The following is a 14363-nucleotide window of genomic DNA, read 5'->3' as shown; positions in this document are numbered from 1 at the left end:
GGGTGTTTAAGGTCATGGGTGTCTTGGTTAGGGTGTAGACCTAGGTTTAATGCTGGTAGTCACTGGAGATGTAGGCTATATTTACTGGGACAACCACATAAGGCAACCCTGTAAAAGCAGTATGACTATGCTAAAATGTTTCAAGGCCATTTTCTGTGGCTGACAATAGCATTGGAAAAAGGCCAGAAATCCAGAGGTAGACTGGTCCCTTGTGTAATAAGAAAAAGTAGTGATACATAGCAATGTCCCTGCAGAAGGACACACTGCTCCATGGAACAATTAAACATTATATACCTCTGCTTTTTACACACTATACCCCAAGCTGGTAGTTTCTGTCCTATACATTGGCTCCAAAACGCCGTGTTATTACCAGTAGTTGAAGTAACGTGAGCTTTTGTGTGTTTGGCTGGTTAACTGTGTTATTCGTTGGAAATACTAAAGCGGAAGTTGCCCTTTCTCATCCGGTGGAGCTTGACAGTGGACGGCAATCCTCGGTGGTGTTTTTCTGGGAGGAGTGGGGCAGCAGGCACAGAGCCGAGCAGGCAAAGAAAACAGCAATAAGCAACAACTAATGGTACAAACCGGGTATTGTGAGACTTGGACGTTACCACATAGATGAAGTTGCTCGGGAATAGCTTTCCTAGACCGTGTTTTAGAGGACCCTGTGGGTTCAGACTTTTAATGACCGAGCAGGCGTACTGGACTCGTGAATAAAGGGGGAGCAGGCGGATACGGCGACATCAAAGGACTCCCAGGTCATTATATGTAGCTATAGCACTATTAACACATTTATTTAACACTCAAGGGCCGAACAGTTTCTGGAAGGAGGAATGAGTTAGCTTTTTTAAAAGCCAGTTTTGCTTATTGTTGGCGTTTTCTTCTTGGTTTTTGACTTTTCGAGGAAGAAAAGACGTGCAAATGCGCGTTAAGCTACATAAAAACATCATTACAGTACTATAAGCTTTTATTTTGAAACCTTGTCTTCCGATGCTTAAAAAGAATACAAGTCCTACTTGATATGCGTTTTCTTTTTTCATCAGATAAGTAAATGTTAAGGCTGATTCACTTCTCCCTCTTTTCCTTTGTTATTCAGACCAAGACGAGGAGGTAGCTTCAGCTGAGGCAGCATTGCTCTCACTTTTAAGACCTGTATGTTTTTATTTTGGAAAACTTTTCAACCTCTAAATAAGTGCTGAAAGTTGGAGAAGGAGCTCCTTTGTATTCCTCCTCCTCCTACCATCTCTCCCTCCACAATAAGTGGCACATTGGAGTATATGGAGAACCAGGCCCGCATGATGTTGGGTCATATTGGACTGAGTGGACTGTCTCAGGAGGATGTGGGGGATCCTGACAACATAAGGAAACATCACAGCCTTGGTCAGCCGCAGCAGGACATCGGTGACATCCTCCAGCAGATCATGACCATCACAGATGAGAGTCTGGATGAGGCCCAGGCCAGGTAACAAGAACAAGAGCTGGATTTGGGTTTGCCTGCATCATCACTGTATCACCTGAAGTTTGCATTTTACACAGTGTAATCCACTGTGATAACACACACATCATCCCAAATACAGCTGGGATGCACTGGACCTGTGTCCACATGTGACACATCACCAACTTTCATCCTACAGGCCGGAATACAAAGTTGAACCGACACGGACAGAAGGTGGTTTTTTTGAGCAATTAAAAGCCATTAAAATTTGGGAAATCGTCATTCTATCCTATTTTGAAAATCTAGTTTGAGTCTTATTTCAGTCCTGATAATGTAGGTTGTAATTCGGAAGGAACTATAAACTATGACAAACCCAAAGACATGCTGCTTTAGGCCTACTTTTATGTTTTATTTGGGGGATGGGCTTTCCTCTTTTTCCCACATTTAAAATGCAGGCAGCCATTTGGGAGTGTGACAGAGGGGAGGCTGTGGAGCGAGGTGTGTTAGAAGTTGGTGTGAAGCTGTTATCAGTTACTTGATGAGAGTTATCACACCATTTGACCCTGTATGTGTTGTTAACGGCCTCTTTGTCCCAGACCTCCATCCCCTCCCTTCGAGACAAAAACACAAATTAATTCATAGATATATTTCTGTATTGGGGTTCTGTTTGTTAAAGCGTAGCATTTACAAACACTAACACTTTATAGTTAAATCTGATTAGCGATCCATCTGGCACAGTGTTGTGTTGAAACCTGTAAGTCAGAGCTCTGAAGTGTTGAGTGCTATAGTTAGCATGCTAGTGCTTAAAATCACATGCTAACTCTTAATCTAACAAATAATAATGCAATATTATTTGACATCTTATCCTGTAATCTTCCTACAAATAGAATATAACAAAATCTGTTCCTCTGCAGGGGTACAAAAGTTTAATATGGAATATTGGTTTGCTCTCTTCCTGTTGTGTGTAGACCAGACTTGTTCCCCCTGAAGTGTTTCTGCATGATTGTGCATACACACTCTTCTCTCTCTTTGCTGCGTTCAGGTGAATTAGTCAGCTATGTGCACCGGCCGGATTTTAGTCAAATGCTTAAACACTGACTCACATCAACCCAGTCTGAACAGCACTGTGTTTCTATGATACACTGTTGATAGATGTCAGAGCCTGTAAATGGGAGAATATAAAGTCTAGCAAAGAATGATTTGTAATTCCCAATCTTCACCTCTCTATCTTTGTTTTTCCACATCAGAAAACATGCTTTAAACTGCCACAGAATGAAGCCGGCCCTCTTCAGTGTCCTGTGTGAGATGAAAGAAAAGATGGGTAAGTTCTCCATTTGCCTCCTTGTCTGTTTATTTTTCACACCAGCCAATCAGAAACAGGTCACATGCTGATAAGGACACTGATGTTTTACTCTTCCTGTGCATCCAGGATTTAAGTTAAAGAGGCCCTATTTCACATTTTAAGACATATATATAATGTTACAATGTTGGATGTCCACATGAAACATGGAGGAAGTCTCAGATCTGTTGGTAAAAGTATGTTGGAGTAATCCCCAGGCTTCTCAGCTCAGTCTGCTGTGAACGCCGGGTTTCACACAGATTTTTCTACACGCTGCACTTTGTGACGTCACAAAGTGCAGCCTCAGCAGGCTTCGGAGAGCTGACCAATCAGAAGAAAGTGGGTTTCTTAAAGGGACAGAGCTGACTGAGTTGTTTCAGGCAGAGGCTGTATGAGGGCCTGGTCAGAGCACCAGTGTGAGAAAATTTCAGATTTTTTTCAACTGTAAATTATACTAAACTACTCCACAGGTATCACAGAGTGAAATATGAAGCTTGAAATCAGCATAAGACCCCCCCCTTTAAGGAAAACCGCACTCTAAATAATCACTATTTTGAATCGGTTCTTTCAGACTCTTTGCATTTTCACCATTTTCGTTTGGATTATGAATAGAAGGTATTCATAGGTAGAAGGTAGAAGGTAAAACATATGTTATGATATTTTGAGCCTATTTTTCCACTAGCTCTTATACTCAAAAATGAGCCTTATTATGACAAACTTGTGACACATACTGAGAGAGGGATTGAAGAAATAAAGACACACATTTGCCTTGGTCTTTACTTGAGTTGAGAACTCCTTACACACACAGCACAGAGACGTTTGAGCTACACAGCAGCTCTTATTACAAGCTGGTTTCATTTACTAAGCTTGGAAATGTGAAGTGTGAGGTTGGCAGCAGGAGGGATACCAAGGCAACTAGTTGTAGCACCTACACACTGTCATTAATCTTTTTCACGCTGTCTGGATTTACAGAATGGGTTAGAAGGGAACAAAGAGAAAGCAGGTGGAGAGGAAAGATGTAAAATACATTAAGTAATGATTTACCTTTCGAATGATCTGTTTTATACATCTCAGTCATTGCTTAGCTTTTGTATGAAAGTAGGAATAAGTATTACTTTGACCCCTCTCAGACATAAACGTCCTACTTCATAATTAATACGATGATTCAGGATATGGCTGTTTTAATTCTTTATCTTTGAATTAAAAAAAACATACCCAAAATGATTTAATTCCCTGCCCAGTCTGCGGCCTTCATAATGCCTACTGAAGAATTAAACCTTTAAATGAGTTGTTTCATTTTTAAATTTTTTTTAAAAGGGGCTCAAAATACATATGTTCTAAGTCCTATATACAAGAGTTAAAAGTGCATTAGTTGAGCACTTTTTCATGCAGAGATGTACAGCAATGACAACAAGTGCAACAAAAGCCCTGTGAGCAAAAAGCCAATAAGAGGTATTTATTAATGTAATCTGCCCTTAAAATATACAGTTAAAAAAAATAAAGAGAACTAAAGCAGGTCAATAATGTAACTCAGTAAATAATATCATACTTGTTGAAAATAAGTATATAGACAAATGAAGACTTTTATTTTCCTAAAGCGTTGCAGAGCTGTTTAATTGACAAGCATTAACACTGGATCGATTTAGTAACTTTAATGTACTTGAAGTGTATTATCTATATAAACACAGGTATCAGATTGGGACTCACTATCAATAGATACCCAATATTAAAAACTTGACGTAACTAGCATGTAGAATTGACCCAAATTAACTAATATTAAATACACTACATACATACATTATGTATACATTCATACATTAATGATAATGAAGGAACACATCAGGCCCAACTTTGGAGCTGAATTTAAAGAGCAGCTCCAGTCATGTTTTAACACATATAAAATGCTCTGCTTGAAATAATTAATTGTGTCTGTTATGTTTTTTCTGTGAAATACGTTTAATTAAAAATTCTCCCGAGGCATCTCCTCCTTCTCCCTCATTAAAAATTCCTCAAGCTGCAATTCTGCATAGTCCCCGCCCACTATGCAAATGTCCAACCTCCCCCTCCGTCGTGAAAACAAAACACGTCTCTGCCATCGTTTAGTGGCGACTTGTTGAAACTCGGCTAGTTTGAAATGTAGTAATTAGTGGTATTAACATTAACGTTAGTAGACAGAAGTGAGTTTGCAAAAACTACAATGACGGTTACAGCTGGTTGCCATAGGTTACACATAACGATATGCATAGCGTCACCGCGTCCAATAACAGGATTGGCTCCTTAGGTTTGTGACGTCTCAAACCTGCCAATCTGAAAACGTGTTGTTCAGCCTGTCCTTGGTACACTGCAGTTTAAAAGCAGACAGGCCCAGCCATGGAGATGACTGCTTATGTTGTCCCTGATATGTCTTATAGCACATGAGGAACACCACATGGAGATGTTTACAAGGTTAAACACTAGTTTAAACTGGAGGGGGGCTTCAATGTAAATTTGGTTTCGGCTTCACAGACAGTATTTGCCTCAATTTGTTGTTTGTTTTGAAATTATTAATGAGAAAAAACACAATATCTTACACTTTTTTAATATTAATTATTCCATTCACTTAGAATGAGGTGAGTAATTAAAGAAAGAAATCCTACAAAGTCAAGTATGTGGCTTCGTCATCATCCTCCATAACTTCCAACATCAAGGGATCAATTTGAATGACAATTAAGTATCAACACAAAGTTTTATGTGGTCACAGAGTAAAGTGGTAACGCGTATGAAGGCTCACCACCCTTTGGCACTGTAAGTGAAAACGGCGTCAGGCTGTGCTTGACTTTACTGTCCATCGTTGTGTTGCTTTCTGCTGTCGCGGTTCTCGTTCCCTTAAGTTAGAGCCATTAAAAATAACTCCTCACATGACAGCAATAGTGAAAAACTCAGCCCACTTGTCATCCTATATCTGCCTCTCTTTTCCCTGCTTCCTGACTTCCTCCGTCATGCTTTTCCTGTTCCGGATATAACTCTCTATTTTTATCAGCCCTTTTTTTCTCAGAGTTTTTGAGAGTATTACAGCAAACAAAAAGAATTACCAAGAAGCAAAGGGACACATGGGAGAAGAAACGTAAGGAAAAGAAAGGAGGGATGAGAGTGAGAAAAAGAGAGGGACAGATTGATGGATGAGTCAGAGGGAGAGGCAGTAATGGTTGTGTTTGGTGGATTGGCAGGCAGTTGATAATCTCCAGACCTCGAAGCCCGTCAGCCTTCACTACAATCAGATTCTCAGCGGGGGACAGTTTCCCACCCATGGCCTCAAAAAGCTGCATTTACTCTCTCAGAGCGCTCTGCTCCACAGCGCTCACATCTTCATTTTCTACTCTGTGAGGGAGTTTATGTTTTAGTGTTCATACATTTAAGTCTTAATCTTTATATTCCTAAATGGTTTGGTACCTACCTAATCATCTGCATATTTATTTTACTGTTACAGTGACAGTAATTCCCTTCTTGATCCTGTTTATTTGTGTTTTCTTTTATTGTTCTGTTAACACTTGTGTGTTAGGGCCATTACAGTAAAAAAACAACTAAATAAGGTTATGGAGTGGGTTATATTCGGAGAAAAAATGGATATGATCCGAAGTTTATTTGGTTATTCTCGGGGGAAAAAACAACTCACAAATTCTTCAGGAAAAAGATTATAAGAGGTTCTAAAGTAAAACATCTCAGAATCAGAATCAGTTTTATTGGCCAAGTATGTGGGAGCATACAAGGGAATTTGACTCTGGTTTTTTGACACACAAATTGACATGCTACACCCAAAACAATTACAGGCCAGGCAAGGCAACACAGACACCAAAAACTCAAAACTAAATCTATACAGGCCTATGGACACAAATATACGTAACAAAGCACTAACATACGTGTCTATATAAATAAACACTATCCACAAAACACAACAACACCCATAGACAGGAGACAATAGTGCAAAGGTGCAGAGATAAATATTGTTGTGAATCGGGTTGTTTTATACAAGAGGTAGATGGTTGTAGACTTGTCAGTATATACAGAGAATGTGAATTGACACTTAACAAAGTTAACTGTTCATCAGAGTGACAGCCTGGGGAAAGAGACTGCTCCTGTGTCTGGATGTTTTGGCGTACAGTGCTCTGTAACGCCTACCAGAGGGGAGAAGTTCAGTTTGTGTCCGGGTGTGATAAGAGAAGATAAGAGAAGATTTATAACTCATTACAGCAGCTCACAAAACAGGCAAATACAATAATTAATTAGTGATAAAAAACACAAAAAGTAGGTGGCAATAAAAAGATAAAAAAATATCAATAATAACGAAACAAAATCATTTAAAAACGACAATATGTACACATTTTCCTTGTCGAAAGATAATCAGGGCTGATTTTCTAAAATCAAAACACACATGGTGTGGAGATATCACATATTTGACATACAGTATTTCTGCACAGTGTAGCATCATTAAAGACCAGAATATGATATAAAAATATTGCTTTAATATTGCAAAGCGTAGCAGAAAGTATTGCACAGAATTATTACGAAGCATGATGGACTATGTATGGAAAGCAGAATATGTATAGTTGTAGTATGAATGTTGGATGATAGTTGCAGTACAGTTATTACACTATAATGGGGTGTTATAGAGTCTGCAGTGACGTTACCTACCTGCTTCCTGACCCTGGACTGGTGTAAGTCCTGGATGGAGGGCAGGTCCGTGCTGCTAATTCTCTCTGCAGACCTGATTGTCCGTCGCAGTCTGTTCCTGTCCTGTTTGGTGGCAGATCCAAACCAAACAAGAAAAAAATCTAAATAAATTCATTAATTTACATTAATTTGACATATTTACGAGTTAAAAACTTGTTCTGTTTCTTGTAAAAACCAATTCCAAGAAAAAGACAGACACAGCCAGAGCTACACATTATACAGGCTCTATGCTTGACTCAAAATGTTAACTAGTGCTTCTGAATAAACATTTCCCATTACTTAACATCAGAGAAAACTGAACACATAGTTTGGAAATAGCATGCTAGCATGATATTTCTTGTCTTAAGGTGGCTGCACACTTTTCAGACAAACGGCAACCAACTCCAACTGTCGGGTCCATGTGCACCGACAGTTAATGTTGGTTGAAGTTGGTTGGAGTTGGTTGGAGTTGTTGACCAAAGTACGCCTTTTCTCAACAAATCGCAACATTCCCAGAGTGCATTTCCTTGACAATTAGTCTTTACTTGCGCGGGTAACTTCAGTACGCACGACCTTTGTCAGTGCAAAATAAAGCTTAAACTTAAATAAGAAAAAGTAGGCAACAAAAGTCTGTCCTGTAAGTTGGTGTCTGGGCTGTGTGGAGCTGGCAGTTGGTTTCCGGAACATTCTAAAGGATGCAACCAGCAACTGCCGACTTTAGAATGTTGAGGTGAGTTGGTCGTTGTCTGGGCCGTGTGCGGTCACCTTTAAGCTATAAACTATATATTTGTCCAATTCAGTGCCCCATGTCGCTATCCAAAGCTACTGTAGCTGTCATATTTTGTTCAACATGGTGGAGATCCACCAGTTACCAATACTTTTATCAAACACGAGTACTGAAAGAACTACTTACTCGCTTCATCGACACATTTACATTTAAAATGCTACAGCTTGTTATCATTTTAAGTGGATGTTAACAACATGGACGCCCACCATGTCTCCCACAAATTCTCCAGCTAAACATGGAATTCAGCAGCACAGTTTTAGCATATTGCTGAATCCAACTGCAAAGTATGATGATGGATAAGGATATTCAGTGCATGCAAAATGCACAACAAGCTGCAGCGTCTGTTTTTTAAACCCCAGAGAGTATCTCTCAGAGTTTTTCCCCCAGAATATTTCCCCCTCCCCGGCTTCATACAGAAAAAAGGTTCATTAAGGAAACGTAAGGATTAAACGAGATGACTACTGTAACCAGAGAAGCATTTTCTCAATATTTTCTCTGAATCTGTAATTACACCTCTTTGTCCGTACTTCGGAGAACAGGTGTGTGTGTGTGTGAGAGAGAGAGAGAGAGAGATAGCGAGAGTCAGGCTACACAGGCACATATGACTTGGTGAGTTGCTGGATTATATTCTAATCCGAGTTAATCCGGCACACCAGAGTTTTGGTGTGTAGGTGTTTATATGTGTGTTTGTGTGTGTGTGTCTGGATGCTGTCGACAGATGCGGAGGCTGTCATGCCCTCGTTGCAGGATTATGAATGTGAGACGATCTCTGGAACTACACTGTAATTGCCAGCTAATTTGCATAACAAATTAACGACCTCTCAAATGAGCGTTCATTTTTCACTGGGTCTTTAGTAGCTCCTTAAGAGCTGCCATTAATTAACAGCTGTGTGGGTGTGTGGGTCTGTGTGTGTGCAGGGATGCTTGTGTATGTGTGGCTCTGTTTTTTTGGGCACGAGGATGCCAAGAAAAGCTGGCACCACTACTAGAGCTACAGCGACTGTTTTCTCTTCCCGTAAAGCTCCCTCATGTCAGTGTTTTCTGTCGTCTCTGGGTTTCAGTCAGTTGCTTCACCACTGAGACCTGATCTCGCTGCCTCCAACAAACCGAGCTGCAAATGAGGCTTCTTGTGTCATGCAGGTTTTTATGTCAGCTCAGGGTGATAACACAAAGGTCTCTCTGAAGTTTTCTGAAGTCTGTGCTGACTTTGGAGTCTACAGAGACTTTATATTTAATGTGATGCAGACTTGCTCTAAAAGTATGTGGAAAAATGTAGGTTATAAAACTGTTATGCTAGTATTACCACCTTAAGGACAGCAGCCCCCTCATCCGACATGTTGTCTTGGAGACAGGGAGACAGGGCCAGGCAAGGGTCTTTGCCATTTTGTCTCAAGAGCCAAGAAGATAAAAAATGTTTTTTTTTAAATCTAGAATTAGTTTGTAACAAGGACCACATTAAAAAAGGTGTCTGAATCTGGTGTGTAAATACTCTGTGTGTTGTTGTTCTTGTATTGTGGGATAGTGCTCCCTGCTGGCTGTGAAGGTGAGAAAATCTACTCACTGAGTAGAAAAACAAAACAAAACAGCTCGGGTTCACATCTTGACTTTGTTTGTGCTTCAAATCGTAATGCAGCCTTTATTTAATCCAATAATCAAAACCAGTAACGATACAAACAGAAAAGAAGCTGCTGATTGTGTGAAATCTTTCAATTTAATTTTAAACTTCATGAATCAGGCTTCTGTTCAGGATTTTCAACGTTTGGAAGCAGCTCAAAGGTTTGACTGAACGGCAGCAGGTCATGTGCCTAATGCTGTTATGTAGTTGTTACATGTGTTCAGTGTGAATCCTGTTCTTCTAGTTCTACATGGATCGGGCCAGAAGCCAGAAATTCATTACGGTGTTACATAAGCTGTCTTTACAAAGTTATTATTCTGCTTCCTTTTGTCCTCAGCTTTTTAACTCTTTAATGCCTCTAATCTTTAGGTTGTTTTATTCCCACTGCCCCTGATTTAAGAAATGTTTCATGTTTTGAATCAAAAAAACTTGTTAAAAGCAGTTCTGTTGTCATATTATAAATGTTTCTGTTCTTCTCCACAGCTCTGGGTATCCGAGGTATCCAAGAAGAGGACGGTCCGGACCCTCAGATCTTGCGGCTGGACAACATGCTGTTAGCAGAGGGGGTTGCTGGTTTGGAGAAGGGCGGGGCCTCTGCAGCGGCGGCTGCCGTGGCAGCCGGAGCGTCGCCCAATGATGGGAGCTTACAGCACGGCGAGTACAGAGAGAAGCTCGCTCAGATCCGACAGATGTACCACGCTGAGCTGGAGAAATACGAACAGGTGAGACATCAAAGTGAAACAGAAAAGGGTATTTTGCAACAGGAAAATAGATAGTGTTCATTTATCAGCAAGTCAGTTACACTCAAATCAACCTTCACACTCCTGTCTCCCAACAGGCGTGCAATGAGTTCACCGACCACGTGATGAACCTGCTGAGGGAACAGTCCCGTACACGGCCTGTCTCACCCAAAGAGATCGAGCGGATGGTGGGAATCATCCACCGCAAGTTCAACACCATTCAGATGCAGTTAAAGCAGAGCACGTGTGAGGCTGTCATGATCCTGCGCTCCAGGTTCCTGGATGCCAGGTGGGTGGATATTTCTTACAACTCTTACGGTTCATTTTCTTCACTCTTACTTTCTGTTTGCTGAAGTTCTTTGTTGAAATGTCTCTTTTCTTTCAGGCGGAAACGAAGAAACTTCAGCAAGCAGGCCGCAGAGATTCTGAACGAATACTTTTACTCCCATCTGGCGAACCCGTACCCCAGCGAGGAGGCCAAAGAGGAGCTCGCTAAGAAGTGTTCGATCACTGTTTCTCAGGTCAGGACGGCAAAGACACGCTGGGAAAAAAGGGACTTTGAAACACAAGGACATATAAAAGCACACATGTATGGTTTAGTGGTTTCCAGCCAGTTGAAAGTCCTGAAAGGCTTTAAAGTTCGTTTTCACCTCTTTCACTCCCTCAGGTGGCTAACTGGTTTGGAAACAAGAGAATTCGGTATAAGAAGAACGTTTCCAAGCTTCAGGAGGAAGCAAACATGTACGCCATGAAGACAGCTGCCAGTGCGTCCTCACAGGCCAGCCAAGGCAGCTCCCCAGCCACGCCAAACTCAGGTACAAACACACACACCTGAAGGATTAAATCTAGCATCTCTGCCGTTAAAGTTTAGGCCTCATTAAAAGGACATTTCTCTAAAAAGCCCTTCTCCTGATTAACTGACTATCCCAATCAGCAGACTGATCAGATTCTAACGGTCAGCACGCAGCAGGTTCAATCCTTGATATGTTCTGTGTGTTACCAGGAGGATACCCGGCCCCCTGTTACACTCCTGACGGGAGGTTATGAGGACGAACCTGAAGGATGTCTCTCCCCTCATCGCTGTCAACATGTGAGTAGCTATCGACGTGTTTGTCGACCTTACTAATAGAGTTCCTTTAAATATACTGCACAAGAAATCACATACTGATGATGAACCAAAGACTGTATATAAAGATGGACGACGCGTCTCCATGTACTCTCATTGTACAAAATTGAAGCCAAAATACCCCCCGTGATTGGCGCTGACATCTTTCGCTGGTGGTGTCTTTTGGAGCCAGAGCTGTGCAGTAGAGGTCGGCGAACGGAGCCGCCGTAGCCACTTCTGCTAACTAAAACACACACTTAACTTACCAGAAAAAAAAACAGCAAGGATCCCGCATGTCGGCGTGTTTAACAGCAGAACAGCTTCTTGTGTTGGTCTGAAGCAGACGTTCACAGATATTTAAACTTCAATGACTGTAGTGATTGTTTTAGTTACGTCTCCACTCGTTGATCCTCCTCTACTCTGCTAATCTGGAACAGAGCCGTATTTGTCAACAGAGCTGTCAATCATCATTTATTCAGCATCAGATAACTAATAAGAAATAAACTTCACTTGGGACGTAAATCAGCATGATAAGAACTAACTATAATGACAGAAACCATGTTTGAGAGAAATTTATTTGACGTGTATTTTGATTTTATAGTTTGACTCATGTCCCATCTGTTAACATAGAGGAGGCGGGCTTTATGACCTACACTGCAGACAGTCAGCAGGGGGCAATAGAGATGTTTACGCTTCACTTTATGGGTGCTGTCATGTCGTCCATCTTTTTATACAGTCTGTGCTGAACTACAGATTGTTGTTGAGCCTTAAAGGAAACATTAACACTGACAGTTTATCCTGCTTAAAGTGGCCAAAGCTAGAAAATCCTCCAAAGCTTTTCGAACATATTTCAAGCAACAGCAACTTAGTGTGTCACCGATCTTCAGCTGGAGCGTAAAGAATCAACACAATACAAGGAGAAATACAGAGTAAATAGTGAATTTGCATTCACCAATTTAAACAAAGCTTTTAGTGAAAGTTTTTAGGAAAGGTGTTGGTTGCAAACCAAATATAATATTAAATATAAATCTATATTTTATTTCATATAATAAAATAAAAAGTAATACATAGCAGTGATGTAATAACCAGTCAATGAACCTCAGGGTACATTTCTCTCCTTTATAGCGAACACCATGTCCATCTCTGTCTGTTTCTGTAGGTCTCTGATGGCTGACAGGACCGTGGCGAACCCTCCTCTCATCCCCCCCCCACCCCCCCCACCCAAACTCCAGGCAGCAAGCACTACATCACCTCCATCTGATGCTCCACCTCCCCTCCCCAGCTCCCCGTTCTGCTCCTCAGACTCACACAACCCAGACTGCAGGCTGACCTCCAGCCGAGCCACAGACTCTGCAAAACTCTACTTACTTTTTACTTTCTTTTTCTGCGTCTCTAAAAACTCTCCTCTTCTGAATGTGTTGACACCTCTAATGTTTTCGTTTCTTTTTACAACTGCTCACGTTTTATTTCAAAGACTTAAAAAAAGACAAAAAGAAAGCATGTGATAGTCATTTTTAAAAGCTGAACTATGTTTTTATTATTTCTCTTAATTGTTTTAACAATAAGGTTGTGACGGGTACAACAGAAACATCTAAATGGCAGAAATGACCAAAAACGAATAAACACTTGTCACTTGTTAAATGTTTGTATCCTGTGGTGTTGCTTCAGATAAGAGCTGGGTTTGACTTTGTTTCCATTCATAAGATTGTAAATACAATATTGTGTTTCTTTAATGCTTTTGAAGCAACCAAACCAAAGAGGCTTTAACCCAGGACATCAGTGTGTCCCCATGTGCACACCTGAACTATTTCATGGAACAGCTAAGTTCATTTACAGGAACAGTACTGATGTGTGTTTTTACTCACGTGTGCCCTCTAGTGTTGAGCGCTGTCACTGCATCTTATTGGCTTCTGGGTATTTTAAACAACTGTTTTACCAGGAAAACCAGTGTGACGGAGGAATGTTTCATCCTCAAACTCTTCTTTCTGCTGTCTTCCTTCTTTTTCACTCCTTCTTTTTAAAAGTTAATCTTTAGTATTGAATGTCGACTAGTCCTGAGACCTTATAAAGAGAGAGGCAGGCTTTATATCGGCTGCAAAGGAGCAACTGATAATGTAGTGAGTGCCAAACAATGTATTAGCTTGTTAGTATGATAAAATGCCCCTCAATTGGTCACAACTGTGAGAAATAAAACCACCAGTGAAAATGTAATTATAACGATAAACTGTAATTATGACCTGACAGGACACAATGTACGTATATGATCATGATTTAACAATAATTTCATTCTATCTTTAGTCTTAGAGGGCTTTAATTTAACTAGTTAAAACTCCACTGCACTTCATAATAAGTAATAAATAACGGCTCTATGTAACCCTTGTAATGTTACATTATCCAGACATGTGTTGTATAAACAGATTTCATGACTCATGCAACCTGTTAAGATGAAATTTTTATTGCGTTTTGTTATTCTGCAAAAACATTAAAGTCAATTGCTACATATCCTTTTAAATGTCCTCGTCCTTCCCTGAAATGTTAATAATTATAATTCTGTATATCTATATATTTATTAATTCATAGTTTACACACAATGTCAAATAATCTGTGTTATTATGAGAGCAGTGATCCAAGAGAAAGCTCTTTCCCCTCCTGGTGTCTC

At 40.4% G+C, this 14363-nt stretch overlaps 1 protein-coding gene across 2 annotated transcripts; it reads left to right on the top strand.

Annotated features, from left to right (window-relative positions):
- Nucleotides 1-519: 519 nt before the first annotated feature.
- LOC138595112 (pre-B-cell leukemia transcription factor 1-like) lies at nt 520-14205 on the top strand. 2 transcript variants are annotated; one of them, XM_069666435.1, is made up of 9 exons: nt 520-755; nt 1094-1459; nt 2680-2753; nt 10343-10581; nt 10698-10888; nt 10985-11120; nt 11267-11414; nt 11603-11689; nt 12864-14205. In XM_069666435.1, the coding sequence occupies exons 2-8, from the start codon at nt 1275-1277 to the stop codon at nt 11644-11646; spliced, it is 1017 nt and encodes a 338-aa protein (XP_069522536.1). In that variant the 5' UTR covers nt 520-755; nt 1094-1274; the 3' UTR covers nt 11647-11689; nt 12864-14205. The 2 variants fall into 2 exon arrangements, 1 of the variants encoding a protein (XP_069522536.1); XR_011308453.1 differs by lacking the exon at nt 12864-14205 and having other exon boundaries at nt 10985-11414; nt 11603-11687.
- Nucleotides 14206-14363: the final 158 nt, after the last annotated feature.

This window comes from Semicossyphus pulcher, unplaced genomic scaffold (genome assembly GCF_022749685.1).
Source record: "Semicossyphus pulcher isolate SPU_LCO1_2020_fin unplaced genomic scaffold, fSemPul1.0.p SCAF_17, whole genome shotgun sequence".
Taxonomy (NCBI): Eukaryota; Metazoa; Chordata; class Actinopteri; order Labriformes; family Labridae; genus Semicossyphus; species Semicossyphus pulcher.
Note: the sequence above shows the minus strand (reverse complement) of the source record. Positions and strands in the feature narration are given on the sequence as shown.

Coding starts and splice junctions, on each gene's coding strand:
- LOC138595112 (XM_069666435.1), top strand. CDS start 1,275: ATGGAGAACCAGGCCCGCATGATGTTGGGTCATATTGGACTGAGTGGA. Junction 2,754..10,342: donor TGAGATGAAAGAAAAGATGG/GTAAGTTCTCCA, acceptor TCTTCTCCACAG/CTCTGGGTATCCGAGGTATC. Junction 11,415..11,602: donor CCCAGCCACGCCAAACTCAG/GTACAAACACAC, acceptor GTGTGTTACCAG/GAGGATACCCGGCCCCCTGT.